Source organism: Pongo abelii, chromosome 17 (assembly GCF_028885655.2).
Source record: "Pongo abelii isolate AG06213 chromosome 17, NHGRI_mPonAbe1-v2.0_pri, whole genome shotgun sequence".
In the NCBI taxonomy this organism is placed as follows: domain Eukaryota; kingdom Metazoa; phylum Chordata; class Mammalia; order Primates; family Hominidae; genus Pongo; species Pongo abelii.
The window spans coordinates 70,152,589-70,173,718 of NC_072002.2; the positions used below are offsets into that span (position 1 = coordinate 70,152,589).

The 21,130-nt window shown below is 37.4% G+C and overlaps 1 protein-coding gene across 29 annotated transcripts in view; it reads right to left on the bottom strand.

Moving 5' to 3' along the window:
- The window catches only part of TCF4 (transcription factor 4), a 366,054-nt gene that overhangs the window by 75,245 nt on the left and 269,679 nt on the right, over window positions 1-21,130 (bottom strand). For 2 of the 29 annotated variants that reach the window (XM_009252398.4, XM_024236145.3), the window contains exon 1: window positions 3,619-6,985. The exons of the other annotated variants lie outside the window; for them this stretch is intronic. In XM_009252398.4, the coding sequence (XP_009250673.1) occupies window positions 3,619-3,687 (69 nt within the window). In that variant the 5' untranslated portion in view covers window positions 3,688-6,985. Of the gene's footprint in view, window positions 1-3,618; window positions 6,986-21,130 lie in introns of those variants that run through there. 29 annotated transcript variants of the gene reach the window in all.

Here is a 21,130-nt window from a genome sequence, read left to right on the forward strand (position 1 = left end):
ACAGCAAAATATAATTGTCATCAAGACTCTTTAAAAAATGATTATTTAATACACCAACCTCTACATCATAAGGAGAAAGCTTGAGCAAAGAAAAAAAATGCGGCCTCATGAAGATATACATTCAGTAACCATTATAAAGCTATGGCCAATTTTCTCTCTCGAGTCGATCAGACAGACATTTCCCTAAAATTTAGGTCAATAATTTAAGTTTTTTAGTTTCTACTACCTTTTGATAAAGATCAGCTCTAATATAAAAATAAATATGAAGAAGTATGTCAAGCAGTGTGATTAGGTTTCAATAGCTGGCCTTCAGAACTAAAAATTCATCTCATATTTAAAAAACTTTCTTGGCCAGGTACGGTGGCTCATGCCTGTAATCCTAGCACTTTGGGAGGCCGAGGCGGGCGGATCACTTGAGGTCAGGAGTTTGAAACCAGCCTGGCCAACATGGTGAAACCTCGTCTCTACTAAAAATACAAAAAATTAGCTGGGTGTGGTGGTGGACACCTGTAATCCCAGCTACTTGGGAGGCTGGGACAGGAGAATCGCTTGAACCTGGGAGGTGGAGGTTGCAGTGAGCCGAGATTGCGCCATTGCACTCCAACCTGGGCAACAGAGCCAGACTCCATCTCAAAGAAAAAAAAAGCTTCCTTGGGGGAGCATGTTTCTGCTTTTTTTTTTTTTGGTTCTGGTTTGCTGGTTTTCAGTTTAAAAGAAGGAAGATGTTAATGGCAGCATTTACTCATGAGATACCACATTATTGTTTCAAACGGTATAAATTCCTAATTGTGAGTAATATTTTGAAATGCAATAGCCAAAGTGAAAAAAGTCAAAACCTCATGGGCTACCCATCTTAGAACAGATTACCAGACAGGTAAATTTGAAAGCATTATAGAAAGATGTTACTTGGAAACAACAAAAAAAATGTTGCTGGGTAACATTCAAAGTGTCTATAATGTTCTTTTCTCCTCTTTGCCTCTCTCCATTCCCCAATAGTAGACCCTCCCTTGGCATATTCACAGATGCAATCCCTGCTGAGCTGCAGTAATGAGGAGTACCCCCTACCATCACAAATTTAGTAAGAGAGAAGTCACTGTGTATGGGAGATGAGTCTCCAACATCTTCCTTCTGATGGGAAATGCTCATAGAGACACACATGCCTCACTTGCTTTTCCATCATCTTATGGCCTGGGATGTACAGAAAGATGGAACCCCAAAGAACTCCTAACCATTATCATCATCTTCCTGTCCCTATGCAGCAGATGCACAGATTCCATGAGGTGTCTTAAATGAAATACACACACATACAGACATACACACACACACACACCCCATATTAATCTCTATTGCTGCTATTTTTCAGCATCATTTTGATGTTGAACAATCTGAACTAATAGCCATTTTAAAACATGTCCCAAGCTTCTGGAGGGAATCTGCCCCCTATGCCAACCATTTGTTTCTTAACTGTGGTATACTTCTGACCATCCTGATGGACTGACCTGCTCTGGGACTGAACAGAAGAGTGGACAATTTTTTGTTTGTTTTAATTGAAGGTCCTTAATGTGGGCCACATGTTCCTGGCGGTCATTTGGAAGGCAGGGGCAGGGAATGCAAAGTGGCAGGGAGTTGGGGGGTGCGGGAGGGGTAAGTGGGGAGGGGCTGGATGATGAAAAGACCAGTTCCACAAGCGAAGCACATTAGCAACCCAGAGTGGAAAGGGCCGGAAGGAAAACCCACCCACCTCACCCCTGCGTTCGTTCTATCAACCTGCAATTGCTGCAATCAAAACCATATGTCGGTTCTTCCAGATCTTTCTCACAGGACAAACATGCGAAGGGCCTCAGGCCTGGCGTTGCCATCAAATGGTAATTGGTACCATATGAGCCACAAAATAGAAAAGCACATGCAAACAGCAACCACTCTCGCGGCACCCTCCTCCCTCCCACCTTCCAATCCCCTGCTTGGCCCCTTGAGAGGGATGAAATTGCAGGTCTTGCCGGGCTGCTAAGTGCACAGTGCACTATGAAAAACAAGTGTATGTGGCTCCAGTAACCACCTGTAAATCAGAGAGAAAGGAGGGTCCACTAGCCAAGAGCTCGTCCCAGAGAACAGGCGAAGGCAAAAGGTCACTCTGGGTTAATATAAGGTCATCGATCATGGGGGAAAATGAGCACAGGTGTGAAGCAGATCACAGGTCCGGAGCAGGGAATGACCCCCCCTGGTCCCTCAGCACATCCGGCCTGGAGAAAGCTCGTTACCACTAAGCCACATCTGTCTTCCTCCCCTCCCACCAGTGAGATAGTGGGAAAGTGGAAACCACTCCCCAATTACAAGGCAATTAGAAGAAAAGTGACCCCAATCCCGTATCTGCTGCTCTCCTTTTCTGAAGCTCTTTTGCATCCCATTGTTCTCACAGCAGAAAAAAAAGTCAAGAAAACCCACTGAGCTGGGGGTTCTGCCAATTGCTGGTTGAATGTAATACAGTAGGTAAAATCCATCTCTTATTTCCACCAACACTGACAGAAGTACAAGTAGCATACGCCTCTGCATGTATATATTTTCTTATTAACTCGATCGGGCAGAAATTTGCAGAGATTTGTTTGGATTTAGAAGTCACAACAGAATGTCAGTTTCACAAACCAAGGCTCATTCTGTGGTGAAATGTACAGCTCTGGACCCAATCGTTCACCGCACACAGCTATTTGTTCCAATTCCTCCAGCAGCCGCTTCTGAACAAACAACTAACTTATTCTAAACACACGCAATGGCTCTAATTTTTCTTCCTTCTCCCTATCCCATTATATGTGATATTTTAGTCTTATAGGTCTTATGAAGTTTAAATATTTTCCAGATGGGCCAAGGGAGCACCGAACCGTGTAAACACTTTAAATTATAAAATGGCCAACTAAACACTTAAAACAGAAGAGGATGATGATGAGATTCTTCTTTTGCAAACAGTAATCTAGTGAGCTAACACCAAAAACTGTAAAAAAAAAAAAGAAAAAAAAAAGAAAAAGAGGGGGGGGATTGGGGTTGGAGAGAGATATCAATTCCCTTTTTCCTCCCCAAAACTCTGGGAAGATGAGCTGATTCATCCTCATTTAGGTTGTATCTATTTATATCTTTTCTAAGTAAACCGTTTCTGAGAAAAAAAGATGATTTAAGCTCAATTTACAATTCAATACATCACAATGGTAAGAAACAAAACCGTGGTTGTAACCAAATGATAAATTCCACTGTCCTGCAGAGGGAAAATTAATAAGGCCTATTAACTCCGTCCATTTGCCCTGATCCTCAGCAGTTCTCTATTCCTAAAAGTCTGGCCACAAAAGACCTGAACAAGGTGGCACTTGCCAAGGACCCTCGGCCTCGAGTAAATCCAGGAACATTCGTAATGACAGTCAGCACCAATCCAAGAGAAAAAGACGTGAGCAGATGAAGGTGGTAAAGTAACCCGGGCAGAGCGAATTAAAATGAAAGTTCTGGTGAATGCCAGGGAAGACAGAAGTAGTGCAAAGCAAATGGGTAAAATACAAGTCAAAGCAGCACAGTGCAGCCCAAGAGGTGTCAAGTCAGGCAGGCTCGGGATAGACCACTTTGGGGAGACTCTGACCTTACCTCTGCTTTCCCTTCGTGGTCCAGGCAACATAGCCCTGTATCTGAGCATCTGCATTGTTTAAATTTCATCCTGTGGTGTTGTTTGCTGATTGGTCAGACATGGCTGACAGCATCAGAACTTCAATCTGACACACAAGGAGCAAGCAGGACCACAGCCCAGAATTCATAATGGGAGGGAGAGAGGGAACTTCATGCTGGATATATGAAACTCAGACCCACAGATGTCTGCTGCGAGGCCTGTGGCTGGCCTAGGGGTGGGAGGGCCTAGGATGAGACCGGGAGGAGGGCATGAAGAAGGGGAGGTGGGACAAGCCCAGCCACCCAAATGACCAGGCATGAGGCGTCCCCTGGATAAAGCTGCATCTGGAGCCCGTTTAGCAGCTTCCTTCTTGCCACTCCCAGTTCCTGTGACCTCCTGGGAATAGAGGAGGCCTCCTTCCCTGAATGTCTTTTTTACAGAATAAAAGTAGTGGTGTTTTCAGTTTGGGGCAATGCATTTATTTCTCAAAATATCTGACATTTTCCCAAGTAGAGAGAAGCTACTAAAGAGAGCCCAGTTGTCAAAAGCATCCCATCCAGATTTCTCTTATGGTGAGGAATGGCCTCCAATTTAATGGAATTCCTTAACTCTTTGATAGCAGCAAAGCAAAAAAGTAAAGGAAGAGACAAAAAGGTTGAAGGTGTTTAAGACATGGCAAGTAAACTTGCCATAGAAATAATGAAAACAGACAGAAAAGAAAGAAAATAGCTTGCAAGTGGGAGAGGAAAGAAGAACCAGTACTACTGAGTTACAGGCTAGGTCTATATTCTGATTCAAGTGCCTATTGCTTTCCAGGCCATGAGGAGCCACCTGAGACTCACTGAAAGCAATGGTGGCTGGCTGCAGATCACCTCCTTCTCTTCCCACTTCCAATCTGGCTCCCAGTACACACACACACACACACACACACACACACACACACACACACACACACCTCTGACCCAGCTATTGGCACGCGCACACGCGCACGCGCACGCGCGCGCGCGCGCGCACGCACACACACGCGCACGCACACACGCGCGCGCACGCGCACGCACGCACGCACGCACGCGCGCACACGCACACGCACACGCGCACGCGCACGCGCACACACGCACACACACGCGCACACACACACGCACACGCGCACACACACACACACACACACACACACACACACACACACACACACACACACACACACACACACACACACACACACACACACACACACACACCCCTGACCCAGCTATTGGCAACGGGTGCAACTGAGTTTACCTGATGTAAAATGCAGGATCGCTTTCCCTTCTGAAAGTTTATATGTAGGATTATCACCTCCAATTAAGGATCAGTGTTAGTCTATTTAAACTCTTGCCTTCGTGTCCCTACTACATAGAATCATGACTGCGCAACTCTAGGGAGGAATATCAGTCAAATATAAAAATCCAAGCAGACTTCCCTAGGGCTCAGCAAAGGACATTACTTGCAATTTTTCTCTTTCCCAATTTCTCCTTTTCCAGAATTCTTTGTTAGAATTTTGGGGAAGGTATCATGGATTCTGTAATAATTACAGAAGAAGAAAAGATATAAGGTGAAGTAAGGACAACAGTGCAATAAAAAAAGATGGATAAAAGTGGCAGGATTTGAGGACAAAATAATGGCTGGAGAGATCAGGTTATTAAAACAAACAAGTGAAATGGACAGAAAAAAGGAACAAGACCCTTTGGCTGAGGGGAAGGAAAAGGTTAACACAACATGAAAATCAAGATTTAATAAAAATTAATCCTTGAAAACACCATCAGTGATTTAAAATCAATTTGAAATAGTGAAATAGCAAAGCAGGACAAAATAAATCCATCTGGTTTAAAATAAAAGAAAACCTCTACCACAACCTTCTCACCTCTTCACCTCCAAAAAAGAGAGAAACAATCTCATTTTCCTTTCTACGGTGTAAACATTAGTTATATGGCCTAATTTTCTAAATAAAGCTGGAAAGACAAACCAGTGAAATCCAAAGAGTTAAGGAAAGGATATTAGCATAAAGGAAATATATAAGAAAATTAGAGCAACAAAGCAGCAGGAGCAATAAATATAAGTAAAGCTAGAGGGTCAGTGTCAATGGCGGAAGTTGTGAATAAGAAAAGAAGCCCAGAAGGAAAGAAGTGGCCAAAGTGGTCTGCATTTCATTCAGTGAAGAAGACGGTATGAAAGAAACATACTAGGCAAGCATACAGAAACGACTGAACACCAGAAAACATAAACAAGAATATAGGAATTCGATGTGAGAGTAAGATGAATAAACCTAATGTAACAGAGATCAAACAGAAATTGAAAAAACAGAATGCAGTTTGTCAGAAGCATTTAAAAAGTGCCTTAAGATATGTAGAATTATAAATACAGTTTTGCTAAAGGTATGCTAAACAGCACACCTTTACAACCACTATAGACTGAGGAGATTATACAAAAACAATATCATGCATTTCTTGAATCTACTTCCTAATTAAAAAAAAACAGTCCCAACTTCCAAGATCCACTTACAATTGCATGAGACAACAACGAACATATCACACAAGGGCAGAATTCCTTGTCAGGAATGAACCTAAGTAATGCAAATGGTAGTTTTTTGGGGTACATTTCATCATCCAAGACATTCAAGGTATTAAAGGAATATTCATGCAAGCACCTCACCCAAGACCAAAGGAAATTTTTGGTCCTTATTCAAAAGGTTCAATCTACTCATGAACTACATATGGGAAGGATCAGTTGGGAAAACGTGATTTAAGAAGGGAGCATTTGTAGTGTTAGCTCTGAAAGCCTGAACAGCCTTTCAAGCTCCTGGCCTAGTTTTTAACTCAGAAGAGGATCAACTTTGTTTCAATGATAAACCAATAATTGCATATTTGGTGGAAAAGTCTACAGCTCTGTCAAGCAGCAAAGGAAGCAGGGTGACAGCAGTTTCAGGTGACGGGACACAATAAAAACAATGAGGAAAGAAAATGTTTGCTTTTTCTGTCAACTGAGATGTCAGTACCCATTAATAAATCTATCTGCTAAATCTACTCTTATTCATGTGGGACATCACCAATTTAAAGTAAAATAAATTATCTTTAATTAAATGGAATTGTCGTCTTCCTCCCGCTATCATCCCCAATTATTACATCCTAATCAGCCCTTTAGGCAGAAGGCAAGAGAGAATGCTGAAAGGCACACTGACTATAAACAATTTCTCTTTCTGTCAACTGGTAAAATTTTTAATTTTAATTATTGATTATAACTATAATTTTTCGATCTAAGTAATGAAAACCACAAAAATTCTGTCACTTACAGGGGGAACACTGTACATGGTCACTTCCAAATTTCCTTTAACTCTTTCTCTGTGAAAATTTCCAAAATCAGAAGAAATCAGTATGAACTAAGCAAATTATCTATTTAAACCTAATCTATTACTTTTATGTCCAGTACAAAAGTACCAGTTTCAATTAATACTCCAGAATGCACAGCACTCACTGAATGCCAGCTAGGATGTATGCTTTTGGTTGTTAAGCTTTCAAAAACTAGGATTATGGAATGGTATCAATTTATGTTTAGACAAGAATGGTATATATACTTTAAATATTAAGACACATAACTGGATAAATGGAGGTGGATGATCTTATTACCAATGCTTACGATTTCCTCTGCCCCAGTTTTCAGCTCCCCTAATTCTCTTTTTTTGTAACTTCACCCAAATTCTAACAAAAGCAATGTGTATTTTTAACCAAGTGATTCATATGAAATACATGCTATTATGTTTCCATATTGATAGGATAATGCCCTTCAAAATAAACGATGAAATCAATCAATAAATAAATGTAGTGTGTCACTCCCACTCCAAAGATACAGAGATGAACTATTTTCCCAAGAGTGACAAAGAATGAATTTAGGAGCAACTGGGCACATCTTCATTTACCATGCCCCTTCCAACTCTACTCCCAACAACCAGGTTGGATTTTGTTTGCTTCACTTTTTGTTATAACTATAGACTTTGCAAGGGAGGGTGGGGAGTTTTCTTTTCACCTTCCATATAACAACAAAATCAACCACTGAAATTGGGAAGTGAATTATTAATTATTTGTTCTACACAGAAGATAAATGTATCTAGAATAAACAGGTAAGGGTGTTGACTGTTTTCTGACTGCTTAGTGTTACTTTTAAAAATGTAATTTTTTCAGGGTGTAGTACTGTTTTCATTTAGCATGCCTTTGAATTGCCGCCTACAGAAGTAAAAAAAGAAACCACAGCTATACAAGCCTGCTGACTTTCTTATAAAAGAACCAGTTTTTAACTTGTTTATACTACTGATTCCAAATGAATTCAAGATGGTGGCTAGTTAAAGAAAGCAAGCCCATGCCAGGGAGTTTGATCAAAGAACTTCAATTCAGCAATGTTCAGTTTTAATTGACCACTAATTAAGCTACATTAGTCCAAGAAAGGTCTGTATCACTTTGAGTAATAAAGAAAAGAATTAATTTAACCCTGTGTCAGTCAGCTTTAGTAAATTCATCTGAAAGCAACTTCTCAAACGACAGGCATGAAAGAGGTGTCTAGTGTTAAATGCCAAATGTGGTCTACAGAATTCAGAGAAGACCAGGAACTCCGTTTTCAAGGGTATTTGTTACTTTGCTAGTGATGTCACCTTGCAGGTATAATTATCTTCATTACAGATACAAAGATGTCAGCTTTACTCCCTGGGTTGCAAAGGGTTGCTTTAAAATTGGATTCAAAACATGGCATCATACCAGCCACAGTTTTAACTTTCCTGTATTCTAGACAAAAATAGAGTGGATTTGCAAAATCATGAGAATTTTCAAAGGCTTGGAACTCTCCTTCTGGGAAAAGTGAGTTGAAGACTTGGGGGGAGGGTGGGGGGGAATAAAACAACTGCAATAACACCACCAAAAAAGCTCATTATAATTAGGAACCACAAGCTATGACAACCATGACAGCAGCATTAAAAGTCCATGTGTTAAAATAGTTCATTTCTGAAAATCCAGTTGCAAAATTTTTATTTTCCCACACATTGTACATCAAAATTTTTTTTATCCACAATTCTGATTTAAAAAAAGGCTTTTAGGAAGAGGGAAAAAATTATAAAGCAGCAACAAACTCCATTTCAGGATTTAACATCAAGATGTAAGATATAAGAAAACACTGCTTTAAAACTTAGGTATTTATGCCTGGTAAAGCCCTTCACCTTAACTCAGAGGTAAATAACCTATGGTCTTATGACAAATGTCAAATAGTAAAAATATGTTTAAATTTGAAAAGTAAACCCAAATGTCAATGGTACGCTGGCTTCTATTTTATATTAATTACTTCAGCCCTCCAAGCCTGCATGAAGAGCATTGGCTGTTATATCACTGAAAGCCATAAGGGTCAAATACTCTTGAAGACATGTACCCTGTGGCCTCAACACACATTATATTTCATCTTAACAGTTTTTGGCAACCAAAGACTGCATTTTCTACAACAGTATTTAATAAATAACATTTTAAAATCATTCTGCCGGTACTCATTAAAATGCACTTGTTTGTGAAATGCAATAGTTAGCTCTATGAAACCAAAATATTAATGCAAATTGGAATTTCTAAGTTTAAAGTGGTATTTGCATAACAGGAACTAAACGTGGCACAAGCTGAAAGAGTGCACAGCACACAAATGCTTCTCAACACCATAATTATTACCAACAAAATGATGGCTTACATATATACCATTAGAAGCCCAAGGCATCTGCCAGTCTGTGTCAGCATAGGCTTCCAGTGCTCCCAATGTCTGGACTGTAGCAGCGAGAGGATGATGGGGAAAGCTCTGGAATTGTCTCACCTGTTAAAGTAGCACAGGTACAAGGCACCAACAATCTCATTCCCAGTGCTTAATAATAGCCTAGGGCTAGCCCATTCATCTATTGCCACCTATGGTTATCACTGAAAAGTAATTAATATGATTTTGAGTGCATGTATGAATGAACATGGTCTTCAGCACTACCAGCGCTAACTGGGCACATTTGTCCAACTCACTGATGCAGGGAATGGAAAGATATTGTGTATGTAGGTGTGGACTTACTTAAGTACTACTTAAGTGACACAATTTTATAACAACACAAAGTCAGGTTAGGGACTAAATGACTGCTAAGGACAAGATGGACAGATGTTTTCATTCACTATGAAAAATATTTGGATTATGTGAGTAAATACATATTTTTAAAAAATTTTAGATCCAAGGGGTACACGTGCTTGTTGTTACATGGAATATTGCATGCTGCTGGGGACTGGGCTTCTAACGTACCCATTACTCAAATGGTGAATATTGAACCCAATTTAACTTTTGATAAAATACTACTTTTTACTAAAACAGCAAGAGCAGAGGCATGAGCTCTGTAAAATTTGGCAGAGGCCAGCTCTCTCAGGAGCATTCTACCCAAAGGTCTTGTCTAACTGTATGTATGGACATATGCCAGTATGGTGGATGTGACACATTCATTAGGCTGCATAAACATTTCTTGGTTGTCCACAATATGCCAAAAGGTCTACAAAGATGCATTAAGACATGGTCCCTTCTGGAGGGTATCAATGGGTGGAAATTCAAGGTCTCCATTGTGTGCAGACAGGCAAAGGGCTGTATCCTTTGAAAAGTTTGTGTAACTCAAGCTCTAAATTTAAATTCAGTTGAGATAAGCATTCAGTAAAGAGCTACAAAGTTGCATTAAAATGTCAATTCTTACATCAGATATTTGACAATAAAGCTAAGAAAAATCTAAAAATATCCTATTAGAATATATAGCAGCAATGACTCTATTCTGTCATGACCCACATGATCTTGAGCAAGTTATTTAATCCCTCGATGCTTCCATTTCCCAGGCCAGCACCTCCCCATGGAACTTTCTACAATGATACAAATATTCTATATCTGTGCTAATACAGTAGCCACTGATCATATATGAAAACTCAGTAATTGAAACTTGACTAGTGCAACCAAGGAAGTGATCTTTTTAAAGTTTTATTTAATTCTCATTGACTGACATCATTTATTTATTATTATTATTATTATTATTATTATTATTATTATTATTATTTTAGAGACAGGGTCTTGCTCTGCTGCCCAGGCTGGAGCACAGTGGCATGATCATGGCTTGCTGCAGCCTCAGCCTCCTGGGCTCAATGATCCTCCTGCCTCAATCTCCTAAGTAGCTGGGACTACAGATGTGTGCCACCATGCCTGGCTAATTTTTTTTTTTTTTTTAACTTTTTGTAGAGACGGGGTGCCCCAATGTTGATCATGCTGATCTTTAACTCCCGGGCTCAGGCGATCCTCTCGCTTCAGCTTCCCAAAGTGCTGGGATTACAGGCATAAGCCACTGTGCCTGGCCTTCATTTGAATGTTAATAGCCACATGGGGCCAGTGGCTACCTCATTGGACAGGCCAGGCTTTGCCTGTGAAACGGGATGATGACTCCTGCATCCCCTATCTTACTGAGGTGCAGTAATGATCAAATTTGAACTGGGCTGAGAAAATGTCTGAAAGAACCAAAGCTTACAACTGTATTTTACCGGATATTAATTATTGCTACAATATTTTCTGTAAGCTTTATTTTAACTGTAAGCCACTTTCCTAATAATTAAAAGTCACAGTAAGATTGGTTTTATACTCCATAAATGTCTGAGTTAAATACCACACAGGCAAGCTTCCTGAAGCATATTCTAAAAACACTGTGTAAGCAAGTTATTATTCTACAATTATTCAGAGGGACATATGGACTATAAGAGAAATACTGAGAGTGCAACACAGATAATCAATGATTGATCAAAAAAAGGTCAATACTCCCTCAAATAGTTTCACTTACAGGAAATTCATGATTTAAAAAAATTACCATCTTCCAGAAACAGAAATATTCAAATAAAAAATTACCATAAAAATAGTAATCTTTATTACTTGTCTGGCACACAAAAAGAATGTTAAAATTTTCTTTTCAGTTGCTCACTTTGAGTACAGACAACGCTGTACAATAAAAGGTGGAAGACAGTTCAAAATAAATCCCAGTTTAGGGCAAACTTATAGATGGTTACAGATGTGATGTACAAAGTAAACCTAAACACATCAGTGTGATTTTACTAGAATGTGTTGTAGCAAGCTGGACAGGGAAACAGGAAGAGTGAAGTGCAGGGTCTGAGAATGCCTGTGGGAAGGAATTGAAATTCCATTAGCTAACGGGCTAAGCAATAAACGAAAGCATATCTGTACACCAAAGATATACTGCAAATCAGAGCTGCCATTCCCGTGCCCAGCCTCCATATCTACTCTCATTAAACCTTGGAGAACTTTGTATATTGTGGGGAAGAAATTGAAGAGTGGCTCAAGTTACTGTGAGGCTTGGCAACTAGTTCCAAAATGTGGCACCTAAGGAGTGAGGTCTAGAAGTTGGTAGGTGTAAGATTCAGCCACCAGATCCTGCCACCTTCCTCCACAGGGTGCTACGGAAGGCAACTGAGGTTTCAAAATCACTTCCGTATCATGGCCAAGAATTATCCACATTGAGGGGAAGTGCAGCAGTGGCAGGGAGAGAGGTTCCCATTTGTGAGGAGGTAAAGGAGTTGCATTATTGGGAAAGCTGAAAAGAACGTCTTCAATGTTGGCTTTAAATTTTAATCTTTTCTTGATAACAGACAATATGATGTTATGATGTTAATGATGATGTAAACAATGTCCGTAATGCCAAAAAACTTAAAACATAATTATTAATTAGTTTCTTTATGCTAATTTCTTTTTTCCACTTTATGTCCTGTAGGGAAAAAATGGTAATACACTTTCTTATTTAGGATGATTCAAGACAAACTAATAGTTACACTGATAGAGGGTTCTAAACATTTTAAAAGGTAAGACAAATATATGTTTAGGGTATGCAGACATGTTGCGTTACTGACTCAACATATTCTAAAGCTGCTTTGAAGCCATTCCAGTTGGTTCACAAATAATGTACAATATTTAATACACTATAAAATCTCACATTTTCATGGTGAAACGTAGAAATACCTGGGCAATGCTATAGTGTGCTACGCCAAAAAAAAAAAAAAAAAATGTTTTGGAAACAAAAGAAAAAAGGAAAGAAAAGAAAAGGAAAAGGGAAATAGAAAGGGAAAGAAAACAACAAAAAAATGTTATCCTCTATAAATGCCTCACAGTGCCAAGATTTAATTATGGAACTTATTATGACATTATTTAATTCTTAAGGTACAGATATATTACTTTGCAAGCAGGACTTCCCAACCTCAGCACTTCTGAGGGTCTGTCTTGCGCACTGTTAAGATGTTTAGCAGCATCCCTGGCCTCCAGCCCTAGATGCCAGTAGCAAGCTCCTGCCTGACCCCCCCAGTTGTGACAATCAAAATTGTTTCCAGATATTGCCATATGTCACCTGGGGAACACCCCTGTTCTAAAGATATATGTTTGTAATCTTAGTCTGTCAGCAACAAATATCCACTTTGATTTTCTTAAATCTTCATATAAACAATGTCTCTCTCTGGGAGTATCTTCTTTCAACTAAACAAGGAAATAGCCATTGACAACCATGATCACTTAGCATGTGATAGTCTGACTTTGTGATCTTATGGCGCTCCATAGTCTTAGCCTCTAACTTTGAAACAGGTAATCTATGTTCACTCTGGAACTTTTAGAACCAACTCTATAGCAGTCTTGATTATGTGATAGCAAATATTTTATCATTTTCAACTAAATGTTCTGAACTACATGCAATAATCAAAATAATACTCTGTATAAAAATTTTTGATGAATAAACAAGTTTGAGTAATAAATAATTGGCATTATCTATTAACTGTCTAGTTATGAAATCTATCCATCTATCTACCCACCCAACCATACTTTCTCCAATCCAGCCATACATTCATCATCATAAAACCTGTCATGCTTTCAATTCTGATTGAGTTACACAGGTAAAAAGCCTAGGACCGGCCAAAGAGCTTAATCTACATAGCTCCCTATTGGCAATGCATCTGTGAAGACACTGTTATCTATAAATAATTCCACATCAGGCCAGCTATATATTTTATATACGACATCATCTAACTCAAAACAGGAAAATATCTTAATGTATAAATGTGTTTAGGTTTTCTTAAATTGGTTACTTTGTTAAATAGGTAATCTGTTGAGAGATGCAAGATTCTAATACAGATTATCCTGAGAAGGTAAACATGTAAATAGACCAACTGAACCCAGGAATCACCATCTAACTTTAAAACAGGTTAAATGGATCTTCAACGTGAAGATTAAAAATGTATTAAAGATTCCAAAAACAAGTGCTAGCCTAAAGCTACTTAGCCATGATGTATTTGTCCTTTCTCATCTGTTTTTCCTTTTTCATCATCCAAAGATAATGGAGGAAAAGTACCATAAAACCAAAACTTCCTTCATAAGAAACAATTCAGTATGGTTTTGCATTTTTCAATGTCATATCTGAAAGGTAAAGCAGCTTCTCTAGTCTAGAGGTTAGGATATCATAATGATTCATGTAAGTCATCTTTCTTGGGGTTAATTAAGGAAACTGAATCCTAAATGATTTTATCAGCAAAAGTGACACTGTAAAGTTGGGCCAAGAGGATCTGCTATTACAGGAATCCTTTAAAATGTAAACGCATTTAACAATCATGCATCTATTTCTAGCAGTTTTAGCTCATTCCCTGGAAGCATGCAAGAGGTGTGCTGCACTTTGCAACCTCTGGGAAGTAGGATTACCAGATTCACATCAACACATCTAATTTTACAGTTACCTTATTTAAGTTTTTAATACGGCACAGGTCTTTTTCTCAGGTGTTAATAGAAAAATCAATTTTAAGTCACAACAGCTGTGATCATTTTAAATATCACAGCTGTCATGAGTTGAAAATAACCAATTTGAGCATACAAGTTTCTGCTGCAAATGTAAGAAAATGGAAATGTGATGGAATTTTATCTTTTACTCCCTCTGAAGTTGAATGTCTAATACAATAGTAGAGTAATAACTTATTTGCTTTAAAATAAAATCAGGCTCCCATTTCTTTACTGACCTAGCCAACAGATGGCTCAAAAGAACAGAGAAGAACATCATTTTTAAGATACACTCCTATGGCAACTGTGGAACATGTTTAATTATGGAAGTATTAACTCAGGAAAGAGTGAGTTAAATAGTTGATATCAAAATTGAGAGTTTATTTATGTAAACATTTTGTTGTGAAGCCGGGGGGAGATTAAGTGGGATCCATGCTACATATTAAGTGTTATTAAAATCTAGGAATTTAAATTATTACACAGGACAAAGTCTAAACTGATATGAGAATAGTGTTAACTAGTATCTTGCAGAAAATAATGGCATTGCATCCATTTCTTTGCAAACTCAAACTAGCCATTGGACGGCATGAAATAAAAGTTCCTCTCCCTCCCCCTTCAATCCAAATTTAATGTCATTACGTTTCAAAGACTATAATGACATTCCTAAAGAACTCAAAATTTAAAAAAGAAAAGGAAGGCATTATTTATTCTACTGGCTGAAGAAAGTTTAGATTTCTCTGTGTGAAATGAATTATGGACAATGAACACCCAAGAAATTCTAGAATTATAATAACAAACAATTATTGCCACCTATGCTCCAGGGGAGAACCGGGCTCAAGTGTTTGAGAAATGATATTGCATGATTAATACAAGGAAGAACTCAACCAGAAGAAACGTATAATCTTATACCAAAGCCTTGGTAATGTTCCACAACTTTTTCAAAATGTTTTCAAGGTCTCCTAACATCCTGGCTGATATATAAGTAGAAAATAAAAATTTAAAGTATTTTCATCCCAGATCTTCAATCCTACTTAAATGAGTTTGACATTTCCCTCCTCCTCCCTTACAAATTCACAGAGTAGAGATAAAACGTTGGCGATATTTGCAACTAAACAACTTGTATGAAAAAAGTTGACACCAATCCCCACCCCATTTGGCTTAGGGAAGTTTAGCGCAGCAGGTAGAGGGAAGCCCTAATATCCCATATTATTTGCATATTAATTTCAAAGCTACATGAAAAACACTGTAGTCTTTTAATCACATCAACACACAAAAAGGCACTACAAAGTGAAACTACACTTGTTACACATTTATCCCAACCCCCACATCACACAAAGGAAGCGTAAGAAAACAGCATCCATCCAGCTCCTTTAATGCTGAGCCTCCACTTCTGTAATAACAGGTGCAGAAATAATAATGTGCTGGCCAATCAACTTTTTCCTCTGATTTGTCAGTTTAGCTTAATAATGCCATTAGGAATGTAAACATTTCTGCAATTTATATTTAAAAGTCAATAAAATAATGGGGTGCAGAATTTATCCTTTTTAATTTTTTAAGTAATACATTTGATTATTTTAATCACGTCAGTACTTAACTGGATAGGGTTTAAATATGCATGTAACATCAATTTAATTTGTTTTATTCATTAGAAAAGCTATTGAGTCATACAGTATTTATTATTCTTTAAAAAAAAAAAAGAAGACCACACATTCTAGGAGAAAGGGAGTACAGGGCACTTGTATCTTGCTTCCCTTTTTGGAGATGGGATTCTGGTGCCTTCCAAATGTCTTTCAGTAGGAGCATTTTAAAATGGTAACCAAAGAGGTGAAGATCCAATACACACACTAGATGGCTGACAATAAAAAAAAAGGAGTGTTTCCATACTGTGGATAAACTTTATTGGGCTACAGTAATAGGACTGTGGTTGGTAAATGCATCAACTATTTTTAAAATGGTGTGAGAGTTTTCCCCAACATAGCAATTCCCACTTAAACAGGATCATTACTGGTGCAGTCATTCAGTACTCTATAATTCTCACCCTTAGGTTTGTGGAGGTGAAAAAGCCAAGTCAAACGTTAGCCTCCACTGTTAACATCCCCTATTCATTTTCAGGTCAGCTACAATGGAAGCAGCTGGAATTCAACTCTCCCCACTCTCTCCCACCAATTACCTCAACATGCCCTCTCTCAAGATGAGTGTCATTTGGTCTCTAGGAAAGCACAGAGCTAGGTCCCTGGAGGATGCCAGCCAAAGCCTGCATTTTTTTCGGTTGAGCCTGAAATTAGACTATCATCTACACTGCTCCCACCTCTGACTTCTCAGGTGTTCAAACCCACTCTTTAGGCCCCTTTTTTTAGGTGGGGAGAACAGAGTTTAAAGTAGTATACTCTCCTAAACAGAATGTTAGAGGCGTAGTGTCTCTTTTAAGTCTTTTTGGATTAAATACCTCAATGAATATGTGCAGATTTCTTTAAGAAATTAGGAAGAATAGGAAGAAAACTAGGTAAACAGGAGCAACACAGCATTTAGAGACAGAAATATCAGAAATGTGAACTCTTAAGTTCTAATCAGAATGTGGTACTGTGCCATAAATACATCTGCAAATAAAAGGTTGTAGTTTGGAACCAAGTCATGGATCTTCAGCACTGCAGAAAGGAAAGTCTCCAAAGTTTAAGTGGAGTTCACGTATAATTCTCAAACCACTTTCAAGCTCAAAGCCAGTAAATTTTACCTTCAGTATTCTTCAGAAGAAAAAAATTGTTTTGCTTAATAAAATGCCATGGTATCTATATACCTAAAACGATATGATAATGTGCCAAATAGTTTATTATAGAATTTGAAATGTTATAAAGCCTACAACTATGGACATTTTCTGAAAATTCCAAGTATAACTTTCATTAGATCACTTCACACTAAAGGAGACAATTTTATACAAGTATCTTTTCCACTTTTGTCACTATTGATCTCTTTTTCCTGGTATACAAACAACTGCCTTTTTTAGGACTATGATGATTTCCTAAACAGATTATAAATATTTTATGAATATACAGATATCCCTTTTTTTAAGTAATCAATAATGTTTATCATATATAACTTTAGCCTGTGTCATCTTAGAGTTATGTTTGAAGTATTAAGGGCTAATAAAGTGCAATTAAACATACAAAAACTTGAAAAAGCTTAAAACTAAAATTACTTTTAAACTATGTTGACTGTGAAAGATTATTTATTTTGTAACTCTGATAATATTGGAGGGGGAAAAAAAGGCCCAGTAATCTTTTATGTGTCTGCATACTGAAATTCTCACAGGTACAAGGCATGCATTTAGGTCAGCTGTGCAGAGCAAATATATGTCTCCACCGTATTTTCTTCTTAAGGCAAAAGTAAATCTGAATTCTAACAACTTTTACAATTGCCAGAACCACATCTAAAATCTGTAAATTTTCTGAATGAGAAAACAAGAGATTCATTTAATAGATCCCTGATGGCAGCATGTAGACCATGTATTTGACCTACAATAGTAATTCTAAAGAACTTAGACTGCAGCACTGTTTTTCTTAGTGGCAGAGCAGTAATAGAAGTTTCAAGTAGGCTTGGAAACACACACATACAAAATTCACAATAATGAAATATGACAGTGTCTAAAGTCCAACTATGATCAAGCCATTAAAAGATAAGTTATAAAGGAAGACATCACTTATTCTCAAGCCTCCATCGTGGTACTACAATTTAGTAGAAACAAAACAACAACAAAAAAAGCCGAATAGGGGATGTAATGCAAACCACATTTATAGTGGAACAGGAAACAAATGATTCTTCAGCACAATTTCCTGTAGATCAGTTGGAAAGGTATTTAAAAGACTGCATGAACTATTAGATCTTTTTTCCTGACCACTTTTCTCCCCAACCCTCTTTCTCCTATTCCAATGTCCTTTCTCCTAATTCTGCCTGCAACAATGCCATCATCCAGCGACAGAAGGATGCTTTACCAACACTATGTTTAAAATGCTTAGACCTAGCAGAAATTAGGAATTAGATAAAATTAACCAAAGATGTAACTGATCCATATTTTTTCCCTGAGAAATTAGCCTCACAGAAATGTTCAAACTGGTGTCTGTGAATCTCATGCAGGGATTTTGAAAATTTAATCAGAGGCAGGAAGGCAAGATGTAGCCACAATGTCAAGATTAAGTGTCTGGTGAATTTTTATCAGCTTAAACGTAGAGAACAAAATCAACATAATTTTGTTTTAAAGTAATGAAGCATAAAAGAAAAAAATAAAAATTTCACTGTTATTTTTAAATGGGTAAATTAAAGTGCCAACTATATTAAAAAAAATAAGCTCACAAAAAAGCAGTTTTTCCTACATGCTTTCTCTTTGATATGTTTTATTTTATTGAACCAGTGGGGAATTTAAAAATTTGATTACTTTGTGGCCTAAGCAAATTTTTGCTGTGTAATAGCAAGTAAACAGCAATTAAAAAAAAAAAGCATTTATACTGGCTGCTTTCATTTCTAATCGTGGTTCTGAAAATAGTAAGTGTAAGAAATATATTTTTAAAATGCCAAATGTAATTTGCATAGTTGACACTCTACTGGAAACTTTAAAACCCAGCGGCTACCTATGTCCTATGTGTGGTTGTTCCAACCAACTGTGAGGTTTGGGGGAAAAAAAAAGAGCCATATGTAAAATGTACTGAAAAATGTTATTAACGGCGTTATTTAAATATTAATCTTTTTATGTTAGCACTTCCTGTGATAAATGAGAAAAAGCTAAACTCTTCATACCCCAATTTTCAGCTTTAAAAAATTCAGGTTGCTGACTGATACTGTCACTTATTTATAGGAAAACTTTCTTCTAAGAATACATTTCCCAACTGAGAGATTCTGATATTCAAATATTCCTAATTTTTCACCTTAAGCAGGACTCATAACATTATTTTATCCTTTGGCCTTGATATCAGAAATAATTAACATCCAGTTTCATCTCTGAACTTTATGGACTTGAAAAGCTGCATAATATGACCAACAGTCAGAATATAAACATAAAAAGCTCATTACCATTTACTTTCCGAGATTTGATGATTTGACAAATAACTATTTCAAAACAACTACTTTGAAACATGGTTTGAAGCTTGTTAGTATAAAGCAAAAAGAGCAATTACAATAATTATAGGTTTCTCTATACGGTTTAACACATGCACATTCTGGCGAGAGCTGATGATGTGATCTTAAATTACCATTAGGAGGAAATTTCGCCACTTTTGTTTTCAATTTTATTTGCCATAATTTTATCTTTGTGGATATGCTATAATATTAGATATGTGAAATTTGACCAAATAATCACTTATTAAAATTCTTCTTCAATGAACATGTAAGAAGCTATGAAGATCAAAATTCAGAGCTAGAACTACACTTATTGTAGAGCAGGTAATGCCTAATACTTCTTATAGCCTTAATAAGGACAGACACATTGGCACACTTTGATACAAGCTTGTATTTCCAACACAAAATAAGCTACTGATTTTCTGTGCAAAAAAAAATCTGTTTCATAGTTCAGAAGTGGTACTTTAATTTTTTTTTAAGCTTAGATTTGGATTCATTTGTATTTAAACCTCTAATGCATAGAGGAAAAAAAATCACAAAAATTATTTGATCAAGTTCATTATACTCTCACCTGAGGAGAAACTGATTTTTAAAAATTCATTCTGGTTTATATCCAAAATTTATTCTTTGATAGCTCTTGTGTTACGATTTTTTGTTAAGTATTGTTTCAGAGTCCACACTTCTGGACAGGTACAGTTGTTCACAAAAACAAGGAAAAATTTTGTTGTGGGATATAGACATGGAAACATTTCATAACTTAAGGTAGTAAAAAAATTCATGTTTTTTTTTGTTTGTCCTAAAATATCATTGATTATATTTCTGCTAGAAAGTTAGAGGACAACTGATTTTACAAACCCTATAGTTGCCAGTTCATAAAAGAAGAAACCATAATTGTTGTAATACTTAATTATATTCTTCCCACAAGCTAAAATCACTGTGTTTTGGAATGATTTTCCATTTTTCTTCTTTTGTTTATTCACAGGGAAAACCTGCTTCCTCTGGCCTCTCTCAGTTCAGGGAGTTCAAACTGAATTTAAACAAGTAATTGACTTGTCACTGGGAAAAAAGAAGGAATTCAGTGCTGTGTTCTCTTCAGAGGAAAACTTGTGCAACAAATAGCTGACCACACTTAACTCCAACAATTCAGGTTCAAACACACATTCGTTAGACATGCATATACACACAAAAACGCATAGATATTCAACCTCCAAACGATAAGTGAAACTCAAGAAATGTAAAGTCTCTTCGATAGGCATTTTGAACAATTAACGCATGGTATATACAATCTCCACAACATGTCTGGCACCAAATCAAAAGCCGCTCAATGCAGAATTAGAGCCAGCAGAATACACACTGTAGAATAAACAAAAATCTGCTCCCTCAGTGTATGCATGAGGACATTTTAAAAAATGGTATAGAATTGGCCCCTTCCTTGGGACACACACAACTGGACTTTGCTGTCTGTTTCACAAAGCTAAGATGGACAACTGGTAGCCATCCGCAGTTTCAAAAGCTTTCTGCTGGTGTTTCAAATGG